The sequence below is a fragment of the Loxodonta africana genome, chromosome 13, assembly GCF_030014295.1.
Source record: "Loxodonta africana isolate mLoxAfr1 chromosome 13, mLoxAfr1.hap2, whole genome shotgun sequence".
Lineage (NCBI taxonomy): Eukaryota > Metazoa > Chordata > Mammalia > Proboscidea > Elephantidae > Loxodonta > Loxodonta africana.
This window is the reverse complement of record NC_087354.1, coordinates 47,075,237-47,102,771: the sequence shown is the minus strand read 5'-3', so window position 1 is coordinate 47,102,771 and position 27,535 is coordinate 47,075,237. Positions and strand designations below refer to the sequence as shown.

General features: G+C 50.0%; 1 protein-coding gene across 3 annotated transcripts in view; it reads right to left on the bottom strand.

Annotated features, from left to right (window-relative positions):
- ANP32A (acidic nuclear phosphoprotein 32 family member A) overlaps nucleotides 1-27,535 on the bottom strand; it is a 40,270-nt gene that overhangs the window by 2,329 nt on the left and 10,406 nt on the right. For all 3 annotated transcript variants that reach the window (XM_064267335.1, XM_064267334.1, XM_064267336.1), the window contains exons 2-5: nucleotides 5,773-5,922; nucleotides 5,371-5,493; nucleotides 2,698-2,896; nucleotides 1,403-1,500 (exon numbers count right to left, since the gene is read on the bottom strand). In XM_064267335.1, the coding sequence (XP_064123405.1) occupies nucleotides 1,403-1,500; nucleotides 2,698-2,896; nucleotides 5,371-5,493; nucleotides 5,773-5,922 (570 nt within the window). The remainder of the gene's footprint in view (nucleotides 1-1,402; nucleotides 1,501-2,697; nucleotides 2,897-5,370; nucleotides 5,494-5,772; nucleotides 5,923-27,535) is intronic.

Sequence of the window (27,535 nt, the reverse complement as noted above, 5' to 3'; positions counted from 1 at the left end):
CCAATAGCCTTTAGAGGTGAGCCTAGCAACTTACAGAGAAAAGAAACCCAGCCCAGAACTAGACAGACACCAATCCCATCTCATCAGCTTTCCTATTCGTTGCCTCTTTCTGCTGCTCCTCCCAGGCCTGGGGTGGGGCGCCTAGGAGATCCTGCCTGAGTGAGTCTGCAGGGCAGGCAGATGTCTCTGCTCTCAATGGAGGGAGACAGGAAACTGGGCGGGGGGTCCCTGGAGGGGGCAAGGAAGGGGTGTTGTTGCCAGTGCTGTTGCCATCTTAAATCTCCCTAGGTCTAACTATGGAGCCCTGGTGGTGCAGTGGTTAAGAGCTCGGCTGCTAGCCCAAAGGTCAGCAGTTCAAATCCACCAGCTGCTCCTTGGAAACCCTATGGGGTAGCTCTACTCTGTCCTCTAGGGTTGCTATGAGTCGGAACTGACTCCACAGCAGTAGGTCTGACTCTGGCAATTTCCAAGAGTTGATTAAGAATTCTGAAAAAGTCATGGAATATGACTCTGCTATAGAGAGACTTAGACATCCCAACACAAAAGCCAGGACCTTGGGAAAGGATGTAACAGCCTAAAATAAGCGGATGAATGGTTATCCATCCCATCAGACAGTCCTTAAGCATTTTACTTATGTTTTATTTTGTCCTACTAACGAAACCAGTGTAATAGGGTTGTTAGTAGGATAATTATCATAAAGAAACAGGCTCAGAAAGGTCAAATACCTTGCCCAAGGACACACAGCTAGCAAGCAGTAGAGCTAGGTGGAGTTCAGCCCCACAGACTGTGCTCCTAACCTCTGCACTATATTACCCCTCACAGACATTTCACAGATCTTATTAACTAATTGTGAACCAGCCAATCTGTTAGGATAATGCACAACTCTTGACCTAGAACTGTCACCATTCACAGGTGACCTGTGTCACTCTGACGGGGAACCCGGCAGCGTTTTATCCAGCAAGCACGTACAAGGCAGTGCTGCTGGTCTTTGATTTTCCCTAGCACACTCTAAGTGCTCAGGGAATAGTCACTGAATTCACACATAAATGCAAAAAAGGCAGAAAATGGGAACACTGATTCTGCACATCTCTAAGAACTAACTCACACAGAAATGAGGGCTGGGCTTACCTGGCAGGTGAGTCCCCTTCTTTACCTGCCTCCAGAATCCTCGATTCCCCATTCCTAGTCCAACCACCTCCCCAGGGCTCGCTGGAAGTCCTGTCTCCCCAAGACCAGTAAAAGAGTATGGAATGAAACCATTTCCCTGCCCACAGGGGAGGGGACTTCCCCAGCCAGGGCTCCTGGGCTGATCACCAAGTCCTTTAGTTGGACTAGCTCAGAGGCAGCAAGTAAGCGAGTGCGGGGAGAGAGTAACCCCACCCAGCCTGGCCCAGCTCCTTACCTCCTCCTCTCCACTCACATCCTCCTCTTCACCTTCCTCCTCCTCATCCTCATCCTCCTCGTCTTCCACTACCTGAGCATCTTCATCGTATTCTTCCTCTGTACAATCAAAATGGGGAATAAGAACGGACCTGGCAGTGGGCTGCTGCCCCCTCACACCAACATTGGCCCCAGGCTGGTGGGAGGGGCAGGGGTGGTAGGGACTTCAATGTGGGCCCATGACCCTTCCACGCCCACCTAGGCCAAAATCTGAGTGCTTTAACGCTCACGAAAACAGTACCAATATATAGCCTCAAACACGTCTGAAAGCAATCCAAGTTTAACAAAATCCAAAGATCCCACGTGGAAGCTGAGACAACAGAGGAACAAGCTATAGGGCCTAAGCTGAGAAGTCAACTCAGTTAAAAAAAGCATCCAAACTCCCCACTTTAAGGACAGGAAACCTGAGGCACAGAAGTGATCTGCTCAAGACCACACATCAAATTAGTGGGAGAGCTAGGTCTAGAAACCAGGTCTCAGGACCCCTGTGCCCTTTCTGCCACATCACAAGATCTCTGGTAAGGCAAACAGGGTATCTAACATCTTGCAGAAGACTCCCAGCCTCACACGGAAAAGCACAACAAGCATGTGTCTAATTGGACAAGTGTCTCAATTTTCAACTTCACCCTGGCCACAAAGACCTGCAGGGCTCGCAGCCTGAGCAGGTATGGAGGGCACAGGTGATGCTCCTTTCCCCTCCCTGAAGACCTGGCTGTGCCAGCCCTGCTCCACTGCTGCCAGTGTGCGTGGAACCTGCTGTCTGTGGCCTCATTCACTTCCTGGGGCCCCTGGGGCTCCTGAGGTCACACCCCCAAGTCCTGGTCTGTGGCCTTGTGGGCTGCAGCCACCAAAAGGTGCCACAACCTCCCCTCCACTGGACACCCAGATGGGGAAAAGGGACCTGCAGGCTGCACCCGTCCTTCCTCTGTCCTCCCTAGCCTTCCAACCCCCTTTGAAGAGTATCTTAAGTCCATGGTCATATTATAGAGAAAATGTAAAACTCATTCCCTGGACAGCTTCAGAAAGAGGAAAAACTGAAGTGAGAATCATTCCAGATAGATGGTTACCTAAGAAGTTTCTATGCAGTTGAAGACTCTCAGGATGTGTCTTTGGGACATGTTAGAGGTTACAGAGCACAGCAAACAAGGCAGACAGCCCACTCCCCCTCCACGGCTTGAAAAAAGGCAGGCTGCCAGCTGGCCCTCACAGCTGGTGGTGGCCTCCCAACAGTCCTGGCCTTTCCCCTCCAACACGCACCATCCTCATCCTCCTCCTCGTCATCCAGGCCCTCCACATAGCCCTCAGCATCCGAGTCAGGGGCCTCCTTGTCGTCCCGGTCGTAGCCATCGAGATACGTGAGTTGTGGGAGGAGCTTGAACACGTTTTCTCGGTAGTCATTCAGGTTGGTTACCTCACAATTGAAAAGGTCTAAGCTCTTGAGGTTTTCTAACTTTTTCTGCAAGTGGGAAAATGAAGTCAACAGTGAGCAATTTGTTGGAGGCTGGGCGGGGAGTTCATAAGCAACCCCAAGATAGAGGCGGGGGTGAAAGGAGACCATGCAGAGCACTCAGGTGACAAGGAGCCCCTGATGCGGCTCTGCTCAGCCCTGTGTGTGCCCAGGCACATTGTCCTGGTTTGTGGGCCTCAGTCCTTCATTTGCACAAGGCGATTGAACTTGAGGATCTTTAAAACCTAGTGAACATTATTCTGCAATTCAGCTTTTGCCTCAACAGTGACTGGCTTGAAGTTAAACCAGGGCGCTCTTGGAACATAAGCCAACGGCTTTGCTGCTGGTCCCTGTCCTTCCTCTGTGGCCAGGGAGCCTCGGCAGGACTAAAAAAGAAATGTGAACTAACCTTGTCTATATCTAATAATAATAATAGCTAACACTGTACTTTGTATGTATCATAACTCAATTTACCCTTGCCATCAGGCCATTTTACAGATGAGGAAATAAAGGAGGCACAGAAGTTAGGCAGCTCAAGTTCAAACTAGTGCTCTTACCCTGCAATACTAACTGCCAAAAAGAGCAAGAGAAAAACCAATGGGCAAACCCTTCTCTGCAGCTAGAAGAACTCTTGAGTGGTGCTGGGAGGTTTGGGGGGTCAGATTTTGTCTCTGGTACTTAACACAATTACAGGAGCCCTGGTATGCAATGGTTAAGCATTTGGCTGCTAGTCAAAAGGTTAGTGGTTTGAACCCACCCAGCAGCTCCACAGGAAAAAAAAACCTGGCTATCTGTTTCTGTAAAGGTCACAGCCTAGAAAACGCTGGGGGGCAGAGCTCTCCTCTGTACGTGGAGTCACTATGAGTTGAAACTGACTCGATGGCACCCAACAACTTAACAGGATTAGGTTAAAGCTTTATACCAGGCGGGTTGTAGCTATATCATCCCCATTTGATGGCTGAGGAAACTGAAGCCCAAAAAGTAGAACGGCCACGTGGCTAGCAAGTAACAGAGCTGTATCTTCACCTCCCACTCATCACGTCTGTAAGAACCCCCATCCCAGGGAAGCCCCACTCTGACCAGACTCTGCCTAACTGGAGAGGAGAGCCCTGGCCCTCAGGGTCAATGCTGGGAGTCCAGGTTCCTCTCTGTAGGATCTTGCGATAGGGAACTGGCTCATTCGCAGCAGAGGGGTTAAGGGTAACACCCCGCTAAAAGCAGCTTCCCATTCCAGGAGGTCAGTGTAAGACACCACACAGATAAACACTTAGAAGCTGGGCAGGGGGCCAGTGGAAGAGGGTCTCTAATCTTTAATAGTGACTGAACAAGGGTTGGATACACTCAGTCCCCACGCCTTGCCCCCAAAGTATAACATACACAGAACTTCAAAGATTCTTCCTTTCCTAAGGAAATTACGAGACTGAGACTTCCCAGTGGATCTGAACAGTTCTGTTTCCTCCTAGATCAGTGGAAAATCTGAGAAAAAGTACTGTGGGAAGCACATACTATTTAGTTGACCCATGCCACAGATAGGCAAGTCAAGTTTGACCTTGGCAAAGAAATGCCAGCTTCCTGTTCTGCCACCCCCACCCCGTCAGCCAGGCCCTTCAGCTTCCATGGAGAGCAAAGAATGTAGACAACAACCCTGCAAACCCAAACCCAAACAACTGAGGGGGTGCCCCCAACCTCCACCCTATAAGCCCAGAAAAGGGAAGCATAAGCGGACTTAACAAGATGTCCTCACGGTCTCTCCCTGATTCTAAGTGCATGGTTTATGAGGCAATTCTTATATGAACATTTACGATAGTGTTTCAGTGTGTTTATTTAATATAATTCAGACCCTGGTCATGTAGGACGGTCATTCTGGTTAATACATCAGTGAGGTTTAGGGCGTGCTCAGCTCTACGAGGAGGGGCAGGAGACGGAAACTCTGTCCAGCTCTCTGCAGCCCTGGTCAAGTCACGCCAAGACCAGTGACCAGGGGTCGTTTCCTGCCATGCAGGGGAAGGCCTGCAAGAGGCTCCCATACCACACAGATGTCCGCCACCCCAGGTCCTTGTCATCCAGAGGTTGTGAGGGGGTGAGCCTACTCCCATCAATTCAGAGTCACCAGCCTCAGATCAAGTGAGCCGAGGAGAAACGGTACCTGCTAAGATATGAGGTCAGCTTAATCCTTGGATGGCATTCCCTCCTCACCCCCAAAGAGGGGCACAATGCAGGGAAAAGCATCAGACCAGCAACTGAGACCAGGGTCCTCACCCCACCTTCCCAATGACTGTCCATTTTGACTATTTGACATTGGTCATGTCAGTCCACTTCTATGGGCCTTGGTTTCTCTATGGACAAGGAAATCGTAGCTCCAAGTGTATCTCACAGAATGATAATGAGAATCAAATAAAGTAAGAGAAATAGTAGTATTCCCTGACACCAATTCCTCCCCACCCCTCATCCCCTACAGAGAAGGGAGGATCCAAATGACTTACCAGTGGCTCTATTGTGCTGAGGTCTTTAATTTTGTTGCCACTTAAATTTAGATGTGTGAGGTTCGGACACTTTTCTGCCAATACTTCCAGGCCCCCTGAGATTCTGTTATCGCTTAGTTCAAGCTAAACAAGGCAGGGAGAGAAGAAGCAGAAACAGCTCTTACAGTGAGGCTCCTCAGCAACTACAAGCCACCTGACTCTCTCCCAGGCAGAGCGGGAAGCGAAAGTGGTGTCAGAGACTTATCCGGCATGTTGTTGCAGGCACCTGGCTTTACAGGCAATTATGCTCCCTAAACACCAGGTAATAACCCCTTCCTCCTGCCGCCCTCCTCCCAACACACGTACACACACATACAGGCACCCACACATGTGCACCCACACGCTCTCGACACTTGTATTTACCTTCTTAAGTTTGTTTAACTTTGGTAAGTTTGCGACTGAGGTGAGGCCTACGTTGATTGTACTTAAGAACTCCAGTTCTTCAAACTCATCTGTGAGGCCTTCGATTTTGCCTTCGATCGACCGACAGTTGTCCAGGACAAGCTCTTTCACCTGCAAGGGAAGGAGGCATGAATGGAAGCAAGGAATGGCGGCTGGGGCCGGGGAAGGGTGTCAGACAGCCTTCTTGGAGGACAGAAAGACGGACCGGGAAGCAGTCCAAATGACAATGGACTGAAACACGTCAGTTCTTCTGGCTCTTCCGGCCCACTGGACTGCCAGTGATCAAAGGCTGGATTCATGCACTCTGGTCTTCCTGACTTCAGCAATACTGAGGGGAGGGCAGGGTTGGGATGAGCAGAGCTGCAGAACCAGAGCGCCACTCCAGACGGGGACCTTTACTGGACGAAACCAATGAGCCCTGCTGCCACTGGTAGGCAGGAGACAATGGTCTCATTTCAATCCTATTGCCAGATTCTCCCAAAACCCCATTAAAAAGAAAACACCCAGTCCCACAGCTCCCTGCCACCACCAGCCATAACGTTGTTCAGGGCCCTCTGGGCCCAGGACTCACCATTCCATCAGATCTCCCCTGTCCAGCAGTGCCCCATCATGACCCCAGCCCACTTGCTGTCCTCAGCCCCCAAGTCTGGGACCCTCTGCTTGCTGATGGTTCCCAAGATGCACACATACACTTGCTCTCACCATGAGTCAGAGCCTGCCCACCTGGGGCCTGACATTTGACACTGTGGTTACCCACTTGGGCCTGCCCCATGGCAGGGGCAGCAGACCAGGGACCCCTCTGATTCTGCGTTCCCTAGACAGCACTGCACACCAGAGTGGCCATGTGGCTTCTAAGCAGTTGAAATGTGGAGAGTGTAACTGAGAAACTGAACTGTAAATGTGGTTTCATTTTAATTAACGTAAGTGTAAAGAGCCATGTATGGCTACCATATTGGACAGTGTGGCCGCAGACTTTGCTTTTCAGGGTCCTGGGTATGGATGTGGGAGGGGGAAATCCCTAAACCCAGGATGGGCGCATAATGAAATGCTGAGGTTGGCAAATTCCAAAAGTCTGTCTTTAGAGGCACCTCTGTTCCCCGTCTAAACCTCCTCTAACTCCCTGGAGGCAGTCTTCTCTCCCCAAAATTTGGATCCTAAATCCTTTATTTCTAACGAGGTAGAAAGAACCAATAGGAAGCTATCCTGTCATTAGTTTGTTAAAAGGTTAAAAGTTCCAGGCTCCAGGAAAGACGAATAAAGACAAGCTGAGGAAGAGTACTCAAGTCCCAGGCATGAAGTGACCCAGGGGAGTCAGCAAGAGAGACGAGGATGCCTGGTCTTCCAGGCAGATGGCCCAGAGTTAGCCACTCCTGCCTACAGAGCAGTCTGGCCGCCTGCAAAGCCTGGTCTGAGAGGCACCTTAGAGGTGATCCCTCCTGGCTGCACCTAGTGCTGGTGACCCCCTACAATGCTTGGCCCAGAGTACCTTCAGCCCAGAACACAGCCACCCTGACCTGCGCCTACCTACCGCCCTCTAGGAAACTCCGATGTCGACTAGATACACTGCCCCCTGGGAACTCCATACACAGATCCTGACTTCTCACTAATGGAAGAGGCCATGGGAACAGGATCCACACCATGCTGTCCCTCCCTCTCCCCTACCCCCTCAAGTCCACTCCTGCCAGCAGGCAGAGCAGGGGAGCTCTGGGCACATCTGGATCTCAGAGCCCTGCAGCTGCCCTGTTTTCATCCTTCCCTAGTGGATAGAGGTGCATGGCTCTGCCCAGCACAGCAGCAATTTGCAGGTTCCATCTGGCACAGCCCACGGAGGAGGCGCGCAGGGGCAAGGCAGCTCTCTCCCAGAGCTAAGGAGCTCTCAGCCTGGGCACTGGCCACCAGGGTCCACCTTGCCACTGGCTCTGGGACAGGAGAAGATAAGTCCTTCTCCACCTCCTCAGCCCCCAGGAGAAGCCAGGTGGCCAGGTCAAGCCACCTTCTCAAGGTCACTGGCCGGAGTGCCTGGGACTAAATGCTGCAGGCCTTCTGCCCTAAGGCAGGGGAAGCAGTATAGAGCCAGGAAGCCAGGCCTTAGGGGACCGGAGCAAATGGAGGGAGATTAACTGCACTGGGGGAGAGGAGCGTTGCCTTCATTTGCAGTAAACACTAGAATCACAAGGTCCACGGTCTTCTTTAGCAACTGGTTCCCTTGGAAGGCCCTGGGAATTCCTTAAGCTCCACCAAAGAAAGACAAATATGAGAAGGGATTCCAGTCCACCCTCAAAGATTTCAGACATGTGGTTTTTCTAGGTGGATCAAGGGCTTCTCTGCTTAGTCCTCAGCCAAGGAGAGAGTAGGGCCTCAGTGAGGGGTGGGGGGGGCTGCTGGGGCATCAAGGGAACTCCGCCTCTTTCCTAGAGAGGCACAATGCTGCCTGACATCCCAGCCTTGGGGACGCCAGGTGGAGGACACTGCTGGGGACAGACTGCCTAGGAATTCTACAGAGTTGACCAGACCAGTCCCCAGCTCCCAACACCACATCTAAACTGGTGGCCACTCCTCCCCAGGGACAATGAGCATGCCACTACTACTACTACTTTCCATTAATAGTCAACAGATCTTTTTTGAGCCCATGTCATGAGCCAGGGACACTCTAAGTCCTTCACACATATTACCACACTTGGTTCCCACAACTACCCCATGGGGTATTTATGGGGCATTCTCCCCACGGTAAAAGTCCCATGACATGGTCAGAGAGGAGGGTGTCTACTGGACCGCGCTGGGCAGTACTGGCTGTAAGATGAAGAGCGTGCCCAGACAGCTTCTCCAACATTCCCAAATGGAGGAGCCAAGCTCTTCCAGACTCCCAACTCCATTCTCCAAGTTCCCTTGACCCTGGCTGCTCCCCTTTAGCCCCTCTTCTAACTGCCCCACCAGCCAGTTGGGTGCCACTCCCAGCAGACCCCACCTTGGTTACACTTCCTCAGTAGCCAAAGCACAAGGCCTAGGCCAGCCCTGGCTGAGATGAAGCTGCACCAAGCAGCAGCAATCCAGAGGAGGTCTGGACCTCACTCTTCCCTAAGCAGCCCTTGGGAAACCCTGTGGTTTCTGACCCACCAGGTGGCTGTTAACGGTCTGGGTGGTGGGGTCTCCGGAATCCCCACTGTTTCTGCATTTCCTTCCTGGTGACGCACCACTGTTTGGGGCAAGATCAAAGATAAGATGGGACGGGCAGGGCTTAGATCTGGAGGTTGCTGATATCACCAAAAAGCCCAAACCAAGTGACGGAAAGCCCGCAGAGTAAAGCAGGGTGGTGCCTTACACGGGGGACTGCCCAGGTGTTAGAAACAGACCAAACAAGACAAAACAGAAACACCTGCCTGACAGTTGACCTGTGGAGTCATTCAGTCCAACCCCCTGCCTCCGCCGGGGGCTACCCTTCTGTAGTGAAGGGTAGTGAAGCCGTTCACTACAGATTAGTAAGTGAACTCAAGTAAGCCCATGCTGACCCTGCTTCCTGGGTCATCTGCCCCTGACAGGGATTGTAAATTTGAAAGGCTCTGGTTCTGTAGGAAGGTGCTGTGGGGATGGTATAGAGACAGATGCCAACAATACCTAGAAGCAAAATCTTTGACGTGGTGAAAAAATTAGAAACTGTTCACTACAGATGATCTGGTAAGCACCATGTTTACCTTGCCTATCCGATAATCCCCTCCTGGTTGGGTAGGCTAGCACATTTCGAAGCTTCCAATCCATCTGACCCTGAACTCTGCTGCAATTCCAACCCACTTCCTCTCATCTGTGCCTGGCTGCCACTCTCTGAAACTCTCCAATGCAAAGAGAACAACTCTTTTACATCCAGGGTGTGTTCTGCTTAAAAAGGACAAAAAAAAAAAAAAAAAAAAAAAACCCCAAAACAAAAAAACTAAAGCCCATTTTGCCTGCCAAGTCCTGGGTGTGAGCTAAGCACAAAGTTAAAATTAAACCGAAAACTTGTACTTTGAGTTTAAACTCTCTCAAAATTCCACTGGCTTATTTAAAAATACCAAAATGTGGTTACCTTCTCTGGTCCAGCAACTGGAATTACGCTGTACCAGGAGCTCCGCAGCCCCCAAAGCCAAACCTTCACAGGATTGCAAGTTTCGTTCCTCCAGTGTTAACGCCCAAGTGGAACCCTACTATTCATTTAGCCCCAAGAGGTGTCAATGGGGAGGAACTGGAGGTTCCCAGAAGTCAGACAGTGGGAAGGGAGGGTGGAAGGTCCCTCCTGCATTTCCTGAAAAACTTGTCCCCAAAGCAAGGTGGTATCAGTCCTTCTCACGACTAGGAGCTAAAACCTCCATTACAGACATGAAAACATTATTTATCACTCTGAGGAACAACTGCTGCTTGTTTCAAAACTGAAATTTTGTCCTTAAAAAAACGTCTTAAATTTGACCTTTCCTTTCCGTTCCCAACACTGCAGCCCTGGTCTCTGTCACCTCAAGTCACTTCAAGCCTCCTTTTGCCTCAAAATGGGGTTCTGTGACTGCAGTGACGGATATCGTCAGGAGGAGGCAGCCTGGACTATAGGACACAGACCTTGACTTGGAGTCCAAGGACCCAACTGGCGGAATGTCCCTAAGCTCTGTCCCCGAGGTCTCAAGCTTCTGCCCCTGCAAAAAGGGGATGGTAATATCTGTTTAGCCTATAAAGTGCAAATTCCATCCTAGAAAACATTCCTGGCTTCCCACTGCCTCCAGAAAAAAGTCAAGTTCCTAAGGCAGGACCTCCAAGGCCCCCCATTCTTGACCTCTCCCCTATTCCCCCATCTCATTTCTCCCCACCTCTCACCCTCACTACAAATCTGGCTCAAGTCCCCTCCCCAGGAAGCCAGGGACCTTCCCACACCCAGCTCTGGGCATCCTGGAGCATTCTGGGGCCCCGAGGGCAGCCGCCGCATGAATCATTTAATCGTGTATTAAGCACCCGATCCGCCTAGAGGTCAGGGACTGTCCTCCGTAAGCAGCCTAGCGGGCAGCCGGACACCAGGGCAACTGCTTAACAAATGTCCTGTTGGTTGTGCCAGGCACACCATTGGGAGCTGGGAACGCAGAACTGAGTCACACCATTGCGAAATTTCTACGTCACTAGTTGAATAAGTGTTGAATGAGCCCTGCCTTTCACAAACAACTTTTTTTAGGTGTTTATTTTCTGCCTGGACTCAAGCATAGCCCCTGGGGGGCCAGGTCAGTTGTGCACACATCCCCCCACCGCCACCCTCACCGGACCTGGTATCTTCAAACAAGAGCCCCGTGATAAATCACCCTCCGCACAGGGCACCCCTTCAGTGTTGCTCACCTGGGCCAATGCTGAGGGCACACTGGCCACTGCAAGCCAAGACTGGGGTCCCTGCCAGCAAGAGATGTGGAGGGCCGGGAGGGGACAAAGGGCCGGTAAACAGCCAGTCTAATGTGGCAGGTAGCGAGACTGAGGTCAGGACAGAGTGCATTCTTCAAACGCCTGCACCACAGAAACGATGAGCATGCTAAAAAGAGGTGCAGAGGGGCCCAGAAAGACCTAGAAGGGGATGCAAACCAACACTGTCTACATGATCTACGGTGCCTGTGCAAAATGAAAATGTGGGCTGCTTGATCAAAAATTACTAACAATTTCAAGACGATGACAGCAACACATTAAGCCAAGTACAGGGCCCTGAGCAACTACACAGGCCACACGCCCGTGAAGGCCACCCTGATTAAAATGGACAGCTTGGGTGTAAATGGAGCCTCCTGAAGGGTGGAACCAGAGAGAAGCAAGCTCAGAGTGGGAACTGCTGTTTACTTTCCTGGGGGCAGCAGGCTGACTCTGGAGTCAAACAGACCTGGTTCAAATCCAAATTCTCTAGTCACTAGCTGTGCGACCTTGGGCAAGGCATCTTACCTCTCTGAGCTCCAGTTTTCTCCGACAATAATCCCCATTTCCTAGGGCTGGCATAAATAATGTACTGAGAGTGTCCCCAGCTTGGAAGAAGTCACCTGCCTTTCCCTGCATCCACAGCCACCTCACTGAGTAGGGATGAGAGGCAGCCCAGTAGACCCGAGTCACCTAGATTGCCTGCAAGGCTTCCTTAGGAAAACACGAGGCATCTTAACCCTTTGGAGAACCAAGATGGTGTGCCCATAGCATACCGCCTCAATTTCAGATCAGCCGAGGGCTGTGTTTTTGCATTGTTTGCTTGGTGTTTCTTTTCCCACTAACACAGAACCTTGGTTTTCTTTTCCTACAACTGAGTAAGAATTCAATAAATATTTGTAGCTTTGGTTTCAACCTTGTCAGTCCCTGACCAATTTAGTTTTCAAGTTCCAGTCTTTGCACAGAAGAGAAGACTCAAATCAAATTGACCCCGTGTTTTTCAGTGCTCATGGGTTTTAAATAGGTCAGCTTTTAAATGGGCCATCCCCTGCTGCAGATCCATTTCTAGCTAGAAGGCCAAGCTGTTTGAGACACCAAGGCAGAGGAGACAAAGGCTTCCCAAAGGTGTTACACAGCAGTGATGGATGCTAGCGATTTTGTCATTTTAACCATAAAATCTATGGGTTTTGTCTCAACAGACAAGTGTGGCAAAACCTATAAACATCAGTCATGTTCCATGAGGGGAAAGTCAAGGCTCTGGGGGAAGAGCTGGATATTTCAAAAGCTGGCAGGGTCTTAAAGGTCATCTAGGCCAGTGGCTTTCTGATCACCACTCACAGCAAGAAATCCATCCTACCCCTTGGCTCAGTGCACACACGATTCTGAGTGTGTACAGGTATATACAACCGAAACGAAACTTACCCTTACAATCATTCTTCTCTATTACTTTTCTTGGTCATTCTTAATGTGACCTATAGTTTGCCAGAAGGCCCCTCAGTGGCACAAATGGTTTGCCCTTGACCACTATCCTAAAAGTTGGCAGTTCCAACGCTCCCAAGGTGCTAGGGAAGAAAGGCCTGGCAATCTGCTTCTGTAAAGATTACTGCTAAGAAACCCTATGGAGCAGTTCTTCTCTGCAGTACATGGGATCGCTGTGAGTTAGAAATGATTTGATGGCAACGGGTTTGGTACTTTTTTTTTTTGTTTTTGGTTTTGTAGTTTGCAAAACATCAGTCTAGTTTAGCTCTCTTAGAGGAAGAAGCAAGGTCTAGAATTGGGCCTAGTCCAGGAACCCTGAGCTGGGTGATTTTTCTCCACACCACACCACCAACCTGGATCAGAGTCTGTCCCCAAAGGAAGACCATCGATTAACCGAGCTTTCAAGTGTCTGCTAACAGAAGGCGGTTCTGCAAATCTCAAGTACCTAAGACTCAGGATGCCACATCTCTCAAAGATCTTTCAACAGCTTAACTAAGAGCAGGGTCCCACATTATATTAAAAACAAATTAAAACCACCTCTCCAAGGAGCTCGTGTCCCTGAATGTTTTTGTTTTCTGCAATAGCGCTCTGAAGGCCCAGCGCGGAGCACATGGCAGCGGGAACGCGGTGACGCCATCCCTTATTATTTCAGCGGAGGCGCGCTGCAGCGGTAATTAAGCTGTCTGCCAGGGCTGGGGTATAGGCTAAGCTGCCGGGCTGGGGGAGGGCCAGCAAGGAGGCATTAACATAAACCCTGTAACTCGTCCTGAGCCGCCTGGAACCGGCTTCCTACCTACTCCTCCCACAGGTGTGGGGAGTCCTTGGTTTCTGCCTGGCAGAGGCTGAGAAGCTGGTTCCACAGCACAGCTTCCTCCAGCCAAGGGCAGTAATCTGATGGCCCAGGCAAGTGCCGGGCAGAGGCTCTGGGCTTGTCGAATGGGCCAGGTTAGATGGCGAACCCTAGCAGAGCTGGGCCCCTCCCTCATGTTGTGCCTTTGCTTCCATTAAACCTCTTGCCTCCCACATCTATATTCTGCTCCTACTTCAAGGACCCGTCAGTCCCACCTCCTGCAGGAAGCCGTCCCTGACTGCCCCAGCCCCATGTGTGCAGAACAATGTTCTCTGAGCAGCGGGAAATGGGCCCAGGGAGGAGCAGAAGCCTTGGGTCTGACTTTGCTGTGGGGGAAGGTAGGGAGGTACGGGGTGGGGCGGGGGCAGGGTGGTGGGCGAGGGGTAGATAAGGGTTTTGGAATTGGCTGGCAGGTGTGACAGGACTGATTGAGAACTTCCTGGGTTCCATCTCCTAAATGGTGTTCCTTTTTACCTTCAGTATATGCTGGAATGCCTGAGAACCAGGAGTTGGAGACAGAGCCCAATGACTGCACTAGTCCGAGCAGGTAGTATCTGAACAGCAACCAGGAGAAGGGACAAGAAGCACTGAGAGGCAGGCCTGGGTTCTTTGCCGCTAACTTGCTGTGTGCCCTTGGGGAAGTCACCTCCACTCACTGGGCTTTGGCCAGTTCCCTAATCTGCCCATTGGACAATGGAGCCCAGGTGCAGAGATGAGATCCTTACTAGTTCATTGTTCTGTGGGCCCATACTCAGTCACTGTTCCCCAAAAGGAGGCAGAAGATTTTATGCACCAAAGGAACCCTGGATTCATCATTGACGGATGCCAGAAAGGAAATCTGGGACACTGGGCAATTATCCCGGGTAATCACTGAAATGTGAAAATCAATCAGGTAGTCTCTTAAAACACACCGGGGTCACAAAAAGAGCCCCCTGAGGCCCAGGGCGCTGGGTTCCAAATGTGGGAGCCTGGCACTGTCCCATCTGATGCCTGCCATTGCACAGGCCAGCCAAGGTGCCTCCAACCTCCTCTAGGCAACAGGGAGCAGGCATCTCAACTCAGGGGGTCCCGTTCCCAGCTTACCACTTCTGTGGTTCATAATGAACCACGGTCCTCCATGATCTTATTAAAGAGCCACAGCACTGTCCCCATGCAAAGGAGAAGCCATGAGCAGACACAAGAAGGCCTAGAGAGCAAAGGGGGTAAATCCTGACCTAACCAAACCCACTGCCAGCAAGTCCATTCCAACCCACAGTGACCCTATAGGGCAGGGGAGAACTGACCCACAGTTGCCAAGGCTGTAAATCCTTACGGAAGCAGACTGCCACGTCTCTCTCCTGTGGAGCGGCTGGCTGGTGGGTTCAAATCACCAACCTTTTGGTTAGCAGTCAAGCACTTTAACCACTGTGCCACCAGGGCTCCTCAAATCCTGACCAATCTTCCTAAAATGTTGCTTTGATCATGTCACATTCCGTCCCATCACTCCCCTGTTCAAAAGCCTTTAATGGCCATGGGGATCAAGTGCAAATCCAGAGTAGGATTCTGAGTTGCCATCCATTAATGAGCCCCGTCCCAGCCTCACACCTCTGCCAGCCTGCCTGACCTGTGGAAAAATGTTGACATACCTGGCATTTCTTCAGCACAGTCCAGTTTACAAAGCTCTTCCCCAGGCATCGCCTCACTGATATGCAGGCATCTGGAATTCTACCTGCTCTATCCTTCCTGGGAAACCAGCCTCTATAGAACCGCTTGGGGACAGCAAGGACTGCCTGCTGAGGCAATTCCACCAGCCTTCTCAGCTTCCTAACGGCCAACAAAGCCTGAAAAGATGGCCCGGCCCAGCCCAGCCCAGGGACTCTGCTGTGGGCCCGGTGGGACCTTGACTCCCACCCACTCCCTGTGGGCCCCTGGGCAGAACTGTCTGAGGAACAAAGCTGACTCATTTCCCCAGTTAAACTAATCAGAGACACAAGAGCTGGCAAATCAAAGCTTCTGCCCAGCCCAGCCCACCAGCATAACTCATTCTAAGAGGACACCACACCATTCAGACTCAGAGACAGGAATGCCTGCAGCCTCAAGGTGGGGATCTGCCAGGTTTCCAGTTGGCTATTAAAAAAATGCTTCAAAGAGTTAGAAGACCCATATCACTGTCACCTCTCGGGAACCACTGGATCCAATCCAACTCTCCTGGGCAACTGACAAAGGTAGGTGGCTCACCCAAGGTCACACAGCCCATGGTGGAATCCAGCTTTGGGCTGTGCTCAAGAACACCTAACTTCGGGTCCACACTGCAAAGCCACAGCCTCTCCATGGTGAATTCCTCGCAGCAGAGGAAAGAGGCGCTGAAAATAAAAATGGCTGTCAGGAAAACAGCCCAGGTCTCACCCAAAAGAATAAGGTCTGATCCCGGTCCCCTTTATCTCCCCCCACGCCCAGCCTACCCACACCCTACAGCAGGGCTGGAAGCACAGATGAGGCAGGGAAAGGCCAAATGGCCTCAGAGATAAAACCCTCGACCTTGGCCTCCTTCCCCACCACCTCTATCCAAAAATGACGGCAGCAGAGCAAATGCCACGGTACTGAAGCCCAGTGTCCAGCCGCCAATTGGAAACCACTGGTTTGGGCAAAAACTGGGACCAACTGTGCAAAAGAACCTAAGGCTGGGCTGCGAGTTTTTTCTACCCAAGACCACAAAACAAATTAGCCAAGGGTCATGTGTTAAGTAGCAATTTAATCTTGGTTCTTTCTCCCTGAGAGAAACGTGAAATGTGGTGTTTTCCTAAGTGGGTAAGTCTGCTAAAGGTACTGGTGATTGAAGTGCAAGAAATGCTAAGTAAGAGTTCTGTATTTCTATGAACTGGAAGGGGGATAAACGGGAAACAGTGGAATGAGGAAGCACAGGAGTGGGGAACCAAAGGGCTGCTGGAAGGACAGGAGAGAGACAGAGCAGGCAAGGGAGAGGGACGGACAGACAAAGACAGAGACACTGAGTCAAAGGCAGTCAAAAGGAGGGAAAATAGAAGGTTATGGGCTTTGTAGGTCTTACTTCCTGAGTCCCACCCTGCTGACTTGGGTTCTGGAACTAGAACTTGACCCATACTTACTGTTTTTGAAATTAGGTTACAGATTAACAGTTAATTGTTCACAGGTCTGCAGCTGTTTTAACCTTAAAATGCTAAAAACAAGCCAAAAAGCAAAAGCCTCACAACCTTTTTGTATCTTTAAGAGTTAGGGAGGGGGTGCTAGGTGACTAGAGACAACGTAAAAAGGACATAATGATTTTAATTTTCCTCAGGAGGACGAGAAGGAGGTCCCTCCGTGGCAGCCATGACAGACAAGGTCGTCCCTGGCTATGTTGACAGAAACAAGTGGAACGAACCAAGGTTCCTCGGTCAGAGCCCAAACCACTGTGCACTGATGTGACCAACTCTTAAATTCCACTCTGTGCATTGGGAAGATTGAGGAAGAGCTGACTTGAGGAAGGCAAGCAGGGTGAGGAAGGCTGTGACCACTGGAGGAACAATTGAAGGAACTAGTGATGTTTGGGCCGGAGGGTGGGGAGACACTGAGTGCTATCTTTATCCAACTATCTGAAGGGGTATCATGTGCCAGTGGAAGTGCATGTACTCTGTGCGGCTCAGGTGCTTCCAGGACTAACACCAGTGTGCAGAAATTGCACAGCAGCAGCTCTCTGCCCATGTACAACAGGGTGTTTAACTCATTCTGGCTGTCCCACAGAAGAAGGGGCTGCTCTGGCAATGAGTGAGCTCCCTGCCCCTATGAGCACATGGAGCAGCCGCTGCTAAGTGACTGTTTACAGGATGTCACACATCAAGAGTACTGAAGGATTACCAAATGAATGAATGAATAATAGTGTACGAAGAAGTCCTGCAAGGAGGTGGAGCTGGGTCTCTTCTACCTCTTAAAATGGCTGACTTTGATTCTTTCCTCTTTAAAGAAGCCTACTTGTTTAGCCTCCCCATTGCTGTCAAGTCGATTCTGACTCATGGAGACCCTATAGGACAGGGCAGAACTGCTCCATAGGGTTTCCATGGCTATAAATCTTTCTGGAAGCAGACTGCCACATCTTTCTCCCGCAGAATGGCTGATGGGTTCGAACCACCAACCTTCCAGTTAGCAGCCAAGTACTTAACCACTGCACCACCAGGGCTCCTCACTTGTTTAGGCTAATGGCTCCTAATTTAGTCATTCAACAATATTTACAGTGCCTATTATATGCCAGCTGCTAACCAAAAGGTCAGCAGTTTGAATCTACCAGCCGCTCCTTGGAAACCTTATAGGACAGTTCTACTCTGTTCTATAGGGTCACTATAAGTCGGAATTGACTTGATGGCAATGGGTTTATTTTGTTTTGTTTTTTGTTTGTCTGATTATATGCTGGAGAGCCCTGGTGGCACAGTGGCTAAAGCACCCGCTTGCTAACCGAAAGGCTGGCCATTCAAACTCACAAAGCCACTCTGCAGGAGAAAGATGTGGCAGTTTGCTTCCGTAAATATTACAGCCTTGGAAACCATATGAGGCTACTCTGTTCTTTAAGGTCGCTATGAGTCAGAATCAACTCGACAGCACTGGGTTTGATTTTGGATTTTCATTCTAATGGGGAAATGAGATAATAAACCAATGAATGCATGTATCTATTAGGATGTACATAAATGCTACAAAAAAAAAAGAATACACAGCAAGAGTGGCAAGGGACACTGCTTTCTTTACAGAGGGTGGTCAGAGAAGGTCTATCCAAGAAGGTGAGCTTTCAGAGGAAACCTGAAGCCACGCGAACACCTGAGGAAGAGTCTTCTAGGCACAGAGAAGAGCCAAGAGCAAAGGCCTTGAGATGGGAATAAGCTTGGCCCTTTCGGGTATTAGCTAGGAGGCCAGGCAGCTACAAAAGAATTTGTAGAAGGAAGGGAAAGAGGTGTCAGTGTGGGAATCGGGCAGGGAGAAGGCTTTTGTATGTCACAGGCACCCTTACATACATATGGACACATGGGACATTCTGCACGGAGCCCTGGTGGCACTATGGTTAAGAGCATGGCTGTTAACTAAAAGGTCGGCAGTTCAAATCCACCAACCACTCCCTGTAAACCCTATGGAGCAGCCCTACTCTGTCCTGTGGGGTCACTATGAGTTGGAATAGCCTAGGCAGCAATGGGTTAATGCGTAACTGGTCATGGGCTGATGAGGTTTCCACAGACAGTGGAAGAACTGTTTGGACCTTAGCAAAGAAGGTAAGACTCAAGGCCCAGCCATAAGCCTGATGCTTCCCTTGCCCTGCCTCAAGGAAAAAAACAGCAAAAAAAAAAAAAAGTAAAGGATTATTCAGAGCTGCACTCACACACACAGTGAGCGTAAGCTACACCCCTGGGCAATATCCCCCAGGAAAATGTTTTGATTATGTTGAGTGTTTGGGCATGGGAAGTAGCCGGGAAGTCTAGTTTCATTCTAGGGTTTGCTACTCAGGAACTGTGTGACTTTGGATAGGACTTCACACTGAAACTCAATTTCTTCATCTGTAAAATGGGGAGAAGAGTCCCTATCAACCTCACAAGTTCCCGCGGGACTGAATGAGGTAATGGCTATGAAAGCAACGTGTAAGCCAGACTGTCCTGGAGGTTACTGTGTTGAATAGTAAGGGCAAGTCTCTTGTCCAAGACTTCACACCCCAGAGAGCAGAGACCGGGTGCTAGGCAACTCTGGATCCCCCACAGTGCACTGCACTTCGCTCTCAATACATGTTTACCAAACTGAAAAGCATTCAAAATAACCTAGGGACAAACAATCTGCCATTTCTCCTTCCTATTAAACTGCAGCACTCTGCCAATATGCTCCAGAACAGTCTCTCTTCCCCGTAACCCTTCACTTAGGGAGAAGAACCAACGGAGTCACACCAAGACAGAGTGTCAGGAACACCTGCGTGGAAGGCTCCCTGCACTCCGCCCCACCCTGCCTTTCTCAAACACTCTGAGCTGATTCAGCTCCAGGCTCACCTTAGGGGTGAGACATGGCCTGCCAAGGTCCTAACTGAATCAAGAGGGCCAGGCTGGGCCACCAGCAGAAGGGCCCATGGACCATCCTAGGAGAGGGTCAGGGTTTCCTGAAAATACCGAAGAAAGGCACAGAAAAGCACAATACACACCACAAACTAAAAGGCCTCAATCCAGTCCAGCCCCTCAACAGTACAGAGGGGAGGCTGAAGCCCAGATGATGTCAAATAACTGGTCTAAAGACACCTGTTATTTCTTCCTTTTAAACTTTTCAAATAAGTTAACGCACTCATTCACATAGTTTTAAAACCAGAAAGTTTAAAAAAATGTTACTTCTCCCTTCCACCTGTTGTCCGTCTGTCCAGTTAACCACCCTACCAGTAAGTTATCGTTTTAGAGTCTGTTTACACATATACAAATTCAGAATCTGATTTTTCTCCTTTTTACCCCAAACTACCATATTATATACCATTCTTTATCTTGCCTTTTTTCATGGCATTCATTTAATATCAGTACAAAAACACCTTCCTTATTTCTTATTTTCAACTACATGGTGGTCCATTGGGTAGATATATCACCGTTTTTCTTAACCAGTCCTTACTGATAGGTATTTGGGTTGCTTCCAATCTTTTGCTTGAATAATTTTGCAATGAATAATCTTACGCATGTCATTTTGCATTCACCCTGCTGATTAACAAAGGAGCTGAAAACAGATATCACTTCTGACCTACAGGGCGGCAGTCACAGAGCACTGGGGTCCCCTGGCCCAAACGGGGTCACCACTGTCTACCCATGTGGACAAGTTACTTAATCTCCATTCATTCAATAAATGCTACTCAGAACCTACTAAATGCCAGGCACTATGCCAGGCCCTGGGGACTGTTATACAATGATAAAGGTATCCTTATCTTCTGCCCCCAGTGTCCAAACTGGGAGGGACAAGCAAGAGAAGGGACTGTTCCTACAGTGGTTGTTCAGGGTCCCTAAGAGACATTTGATCTCTCTGAGCCAGCCTCCTTGCCTGGAAATGGGTGGCCACACTTATACCTCAGGGGTGCTCCAAAGGATCAAAAAGGTGACGCCAAGTACCAAGCAGTGGACAAGGCTTGCAGTAGGTGCTCAATAAGGAATACGCTTCCTCCCATCCCAGAAGGTTCTAGCTGATGCCAAAGGCAGCAAGGTGTTCCAGACAAAACACGAAGCATTCTCATGCCCACTCAACCACCACCACCGCCACCCTTTTCTTAAAGTTGGAATACACTGCTACTTATTCTTTGAAGCAGCAGGAAGTCCCAAATTATGTCTTGTTGTTGTTCTTCAAGTTGATTGTGACTCATGACAAGCCCATGTGTGTGGAGTAGAACTGCTCTAAAGGGTTTTCAAGGCTGTGGCCTTTTGGGTGCAGATCACCAGGCTTTATTTCTGAGGTGTCTCTGGTGGGTTTCAACCACCAACCTTTCAGTCAATAGGCCAGCATTCAACCCCTTGTGCCACCCAGGGACTCCTCAATTATGTTTTAGCCTCCTTTTACTGGAAAATGATTTGGCCTCTCTCCCACCTCCAACTAACCACCCACAGGGGGCTTTTCAGGCAGTCTTTAGTATCTCTGAGGCACCCTGATATGTGTCTCATCTCCGTGCCCGGCCCCAGTGTTCGAAGAATGTCAGAGCTGTAGGGGGAAACCAGACGCATTATTAAGCACCCTGCCACTGAAAGTTATGGGCCCGCACATGGCAAGCTGATTTGATGGGGGTTTTCCTGAGAGTGTGAAATCAGCATTTAAAAGGTGGGGAGGGGAATCAGAAGGAAAAGAATCATTGAACAGTATGTTTATTTTGTTTACTTTTTGGTGTCTTATTCTACAACAAAACATCTTTTTAAAAAAAAAAATTAAGAAATTTCAGCCTGATCTATTTCACTTTCCCAGGACTTGACGATAGACAAGAGTGAGGGACAGAAGTCAGCAGTCTAGAGCGTTTCCATACTCTCAGCAGCCCCCAAGTGATTAGGAGGAGAGGTGGCAGGAAATTGAAGCAGAGATTTGAGGTTACATGCACAGCTCTGAAGTCCAACGACCTGGCTTTGTACCCAAGAACAGATCCTCAGTACTTTGTGACCTTGGGCTAGTTACCTAAACTTTCTGAGCCTCAGTTCCCTCATCTGCTCAAACGAGAGCTATCCCACTCATCGTACAGCGCTTCTGTACAGATGAAATAAGATTACATGTGGTGTCTGGCACATAGGTACTCAACATAAAAATAAACATGACATACAGAAAAGACACTATTCTTTCTCAACATTGAGCAAAAAGACGAAAATGTAATGCCTTCTCTTTAGACGCTTACAGCAGGGGGACGAGACAGATGCATTTGAGCCCTGAATAATGAGTGGCTTGTCAGCAGAGAAGAAAGAATGGGGCATGCCGGGTGAGAAAAGCAAACACGGAGGTGCTGGGCAGCACGGTGTGGTCAGTGGCTGCAGCCCCCAGAGGGGTACGACGGATGGGGAGACAGGTGGACAGAAGTGTTCCATTATCAAAGATCCTTAGGAGGGGACTCATCACACTATTCCACCCCATGATACTGGGAAGCTGTTTTCCTAACAGACTAACAAATTCTTATTTTACTCGAAGCTCCTTTCAAATTCATATAGGATACCTGCTTCTAGATGAAAACTACCAGCCAACTATGGCTCATCCTGGTCCCTGGGAGGGAGAGGTGGGTCAGCAGCTGGACTTAGGACCTCTGACTTAACTGTGGGCCTCACTCCTCCTTAAGCCCTGGAGGCCCTCTGAGTCTAGCCTCACAATCTTTGGTCAGCAGCATCTGGAGGGTCTCTCCAGCCCACCCAAAGACTTCTTGACCACCTCCCTCACCCTCCGGCAAACCAGGTGGGAAGGGCTGGAAGGTCCAGCTGGAATCCAGAAAGTAGTACGGAACACTGAAGAACACTGACTTTTCAAAAAGACCAATGGAAATCCTGCTCTGATCTGTATTGAGAGTTTGGGTTTACCAAAAAGGGGCAGCATCTCTGCCTAGGCCGGAATAAGACCCACTCCAGGTCGTTAGTTAATCCTTGCCTGGAGGGCTGATGGGGAGTTAGACATGTTTGGTTAACTTTTGCCCACCCTCTCCACAAATACACTCAGCCGTAAATGAGAAAATAAATTATTGTTAATAAATGCAATTTGGAAGTACAACTCTTTCAAAGTATGAGAACTAAGACATTCTGGAAAGAAAAGACAAGAAGGTCAGCTGGCCTGGGGAAATGCCTAAGGCTGGGTGTGAGCAGAGACCACTAGCCAGTTGTCATATTCTGTCCCTCTTTTGTATCATTCCATCTTTCCTGTCAATCACCTCAGGAACTCACATCTTCACCTCACTGGGCCTCAGCCCCCTCACTGGGAAGGTGACTCCTAAGGTAATTCCAGGTCAGACATTCTAAGGTTCTGGCTCACGGGGGCCGGAAGTCCAGTGTGGGTCACTTGACTACCTGCTCCAAAGCCACCTGCAGGTGGCTTTCTGGATCACCCACCCCCTTAACACAGCTTTGTCTTTGTGGCATGTATCACACCAGCAGCTATGCCTTTGTGGATGGTTTACTGACTGTCTCGCCCTTGCAACTGAAGTTCCATGAGGTTAGAACAGATGATGTTTGTCCAGTTGACTGCCCTACCCACAATGCCTAGAACAGAACCTGACACACAGTGGGCATTCAATCAATATGTGTTAACTGAATGAGCAAATAGATGAGTTTGCTGAAGCTGGGGGTCTGTCAGAAACACAAGGGCTTCCAGTCCTGCACATCTCCATTTACTACTATTTGGTGATCTTGGCACTTACCCCTCCACCATACTTTGTTTGCAGACATCACCCCTATGACCCTCGTTAACATGAGATGCAGGCTGGCCAAGTGCTGCCCATCATCAGGGACATTTGTGGCTGTAATAAGCCTCCTGGGGCTAACAAGGCATTGGCCAGATTCAAGTCTGGTTTCTGATGCAGCAGACACCTCTCAGACCACAATCCAGACCTTGCTGGAGTCTTTGGCCACTGGGCAAACAGAGGCACATGCTCACTTCCCCATCTGACCTTGCTCTGAGGCTGCTCATCGGCTGCTCCTGACGATGACCACACTGGCCACTAGAACTGACGGAAGACTCCAGAAGACTCCAGAGTGCCTATGGAGGCCGCTGCCTGCCCTGCGCCCCTTCAGCTTTGAGAGGTTGATTTTTCATTTTAGCTTTCCCCCTGCCCCCACCAGCTCCCAGGCCTGCTCCTCTACCCCCATCCCAAACAGCAGCTCTGGAGAGCTATCTTCCTCTAGGCCCACAGACCAGCTTAGACTCAGACATACCAGTATTCAACCAAGACACACAACGGCATGTCTGCAACCAAGCAGCAAACTGGATGGAGACTAAAGGAGCAGAACTACTCATGGCCCCAGGCCAACCTCTGCAGACAGGCTAAAGGCCTGCCAGAGACAGCTGGGGGGGGTTTCTAAAAATGTATGCCTGTCCTCACTCTTCCTAGGCCACACCCCAGGTACACCCAAATCTCCATGGCGAAAGGAAAACATGTAGAAGTGGAAGGAACTCGCTGGTAACGGTGCCGGCCAGTTTGGTTCTCCATATGGAGCAGGTCCCAGAGCCAGAACAGGCAGATCCTTCCCACAGGCAGCCAGGCAGGAGGCTGGACAGCCACATCTGACGTCATCATACAGCCTTCCCGACATCCCCAGCCGCAAGGAAGTCACGCAGGGTTCTGCAAACCGTCAACGCTGCCCTCTGGCACGGGGCACAGAGAGAGATGCTGACCAGAGCCAACGGAAAGCAGAGCCACAAGTGCACACCAAACGAGGTGCTAGGCACTCCCAGAATTAGCCGAGAGCACAGCGTGACCTGCAAGCCCTGGAGATGTGCTCTTATGTCAGATTGAATGGACACAACTAGCTTCCTCTCTTCCAGTGAGTCAAGGAAGACTTCCTGGAGAAGGGCCCCTTCTCAAGTGCTGTCTGAACGACAGATAAAGAATTGGGAGGGGCGGGCCCAGAGTTCTACAGCCAGGAGGGAGCTGAGAGGCTGGAGGGGCTGATGCCTCCAGGTGACTGCTACAGAAAAGGGAAGCCAGGCTGAGGGCTCCCCCATGACGGGAAAGGGAGGCCCGGGGCAGCGAATGTCTGTAGCCTGGCTGTCTCTCCAGTCCCACCTCAACAAAAGTTGGGGGCTCTGTCCCCTGTCCCAGGCCCCATCTGCCCCCTCCCACTTGCTTCAGCAGCTCCAAGTGAGGCCTCCTTCAGGGATAAAAACAGTTCTAAGAACAGCTCCCACCACACACAAGCTCCAACACCTGGCGAGCGCATGGTTCAGAGCAGCTGGCCGCCCCCCTCCCATTCAGGCCGGGGCCAGTCAGAATCTATGAACACTCAGGGGCTGTCCACACCACACCTGGCTCAAACCATCTTTCCTTCAGTCCTGATAATAACCCCTGAAGGGCAGGTACTACTTTTATTCACCATTTTATAGATAAGGCAACTGCCCGAGAGCCTCAAGCAATGGAGCTCGCAAACCTCAGCTCTGCCCACTACACCCGGCTGCTTGACCCTGGGGCCCCCCCTTCTTCTTCCAAAGGGTCCGGTGGCCTCTCAATCTCCTGGAGCTTTAGGATGGGCCAAAGTTCCAGTCTTGCTTAATAAATTCCACTCAACACTCCAGTAGTGACCTCATGAGATACAGATAAATGAAAAATCACAAATGTGATGACCTCAGACGTGGCCAGGAGTGTGAATTTGGAACGGCTGTAAGGGGTGTGTGCGAGAGAAGATGCCTGCACCCCAGCAGGTTAGATCCTGCACCCTTCTTTCTATTTCTTGCTTTCTGTTTCATTTTCCTCCTCTTTCACATGCATTCAGTTTACTTCTTCCTACCTGCTGTGAAATTCCACACCTATCTCGGTGTGGTCATTCCCAGCTGTGCTTTACAAGTCCCCCTCTGGAGCGTTCTGCAAACCCACAGACTGGACCCCATCCTCAGAGACTGACTGGGGTAAAGCCTGGGAATTTCTTAAAATGCTCCTCAGGTAGTTCCCACACACAGCTGGGGCTGAAAGGCGCTTTGATAACCACATACCTTCCTTCCTGCCATCTTGATTTTGGCAATACTATCGGTCTGTAGCCACTCTGCCATATCCAGGCACCTCCCCCACCCACCCAGGACACAGGAACTGGATTCAGTAAACTGAATTTGCTGCGTACTTAGGTAGCATTCATCTAATTCCCTGCATCACTCCAGATGCTGGGCATACACGCCAGTGAAAGTGGGCTCCCGTAGCCCTTCCCTCCACAGCCACACCACCTGGGACCAGCGAATGTTTACGGTGGAAGCTGATTGTATATAATGTGTCCCCCCACATATGACCTCTGAAAATACCTAAAGGTAACCCCTCTCATTTTATTGCAGGTCCTTACCTTAACCCTATCACCCCTCTACCCACACACACACGCACATGCACACACACCCCCATTCTCATCACTGCGCAGGAGGCAGCAAAACCCAGCCATACAGACCTTCTGGGTACTGTTGGCTGCAGAGCAAAGTACAGCTTTGCTCCTGGGTTGTGTCCACAAGCCACAGAGAAACACTGGCAGGCTGATCTCCTTCAGGCTTCCCCTCTGCCCTCCATTCCAGCTCTTCCAGCCTGTAGCAGGTCCTGCCTTTTGTTTATCCCAGCCTAAGGATAAGAAGGAGAAAGCCTCTCCACCTACCGACCCTAAATCTAAGGAATCCTCCTCCCCCCTTAGACACTTCTGGGCCTCTCTGGAGACCCGCAGGGGTAGCTCAGGGTTTGCCTTTGCTGGACGCTTGGGGACGGTGAGGGTGAGTTGGCACGTCTGCACTCACAGCCTAGTCAGGCAGCACTCAGCGGACACAGCAATGGGCCCTAGATTCGCTGGGGGTCTCAGGCAGGCCATTGGATCTTTCCTGTCTATCAGAGGTGGGTTATGAATGTCCTCCATCCCTGCCCATCACACACCAAGAGCTGGGAAGATCTTAACAAGGAAGCGGTGCTTGGCAAGGTACGGACATGTCTTTCCCAGTATGAACTTTTGTAACCAAACTGAAAATAAAGCAAGCGATTGATGAGAAAGCGGTGCTCTCCTAAGTGGATTGCCTAAGACAATCTACGTGGGCATAGGATGAAAATATTAGCACTTTTAACATTCTTTTACTTCATCCTTTGTAAATTCTACTTTCTTCATGTTAGGTTTTATGTTGTACATAACATACCTATCTGTACTGTATATAATCAATAACTAAAAGGTAGGCATACTGGCACTCACGTTCAAATTTGTTACTGATAAACAAAAAGTCTGAAGTCCACTGGGCTTGAGGAGCAATGCTGCCCACCTCAGAGGCAAGCTCAGTTAGAAACTCCTACCATCCAGGGAAAAGCTGTGGGCACCAAACTGGTGCTTTGTTTCAGATGCTTTCTTTTGGTGGCTTCGTGCTTGGTTTACCAGACAGTGGGTGATGAAAGTGACAAGACTGTATAAGAACCGAGGTTCCTTCAGTCAATCAATACTTCTAGAATGCCCACCACTTGACAAGTGCCGTACTCAGCTCTGAGGACACACAATGATGAGCAGTAATAGGCCCCTGACATCACATGGTTTACCAGCTACAAAGGCAGACAGATATGCTAATTAATCACATTTAGGAATGTATAATTACAAACTAGAGCCCGGGTGGCACAATGGTTAAGCACTCGGCTGCTAAGCGAAAGCTTGGCAGTTCCAACCCATACAAGCAGCTCTGCAGCAGAAAAACCTGGCCATTTGCTCCCGGAAAGATCACAGCCTAGAAAACCCTCTGGGGCAGTTCTACTCTGTCACATGGGGTAGCTGTGAGTCAAAAGTCAACTCGACAGCATCTAACAACAATTACAAACTGAAGCACTTTGCAGAAAAAGCTCCTTAGGAATTTTATACCAAAGAGACCAGGCCC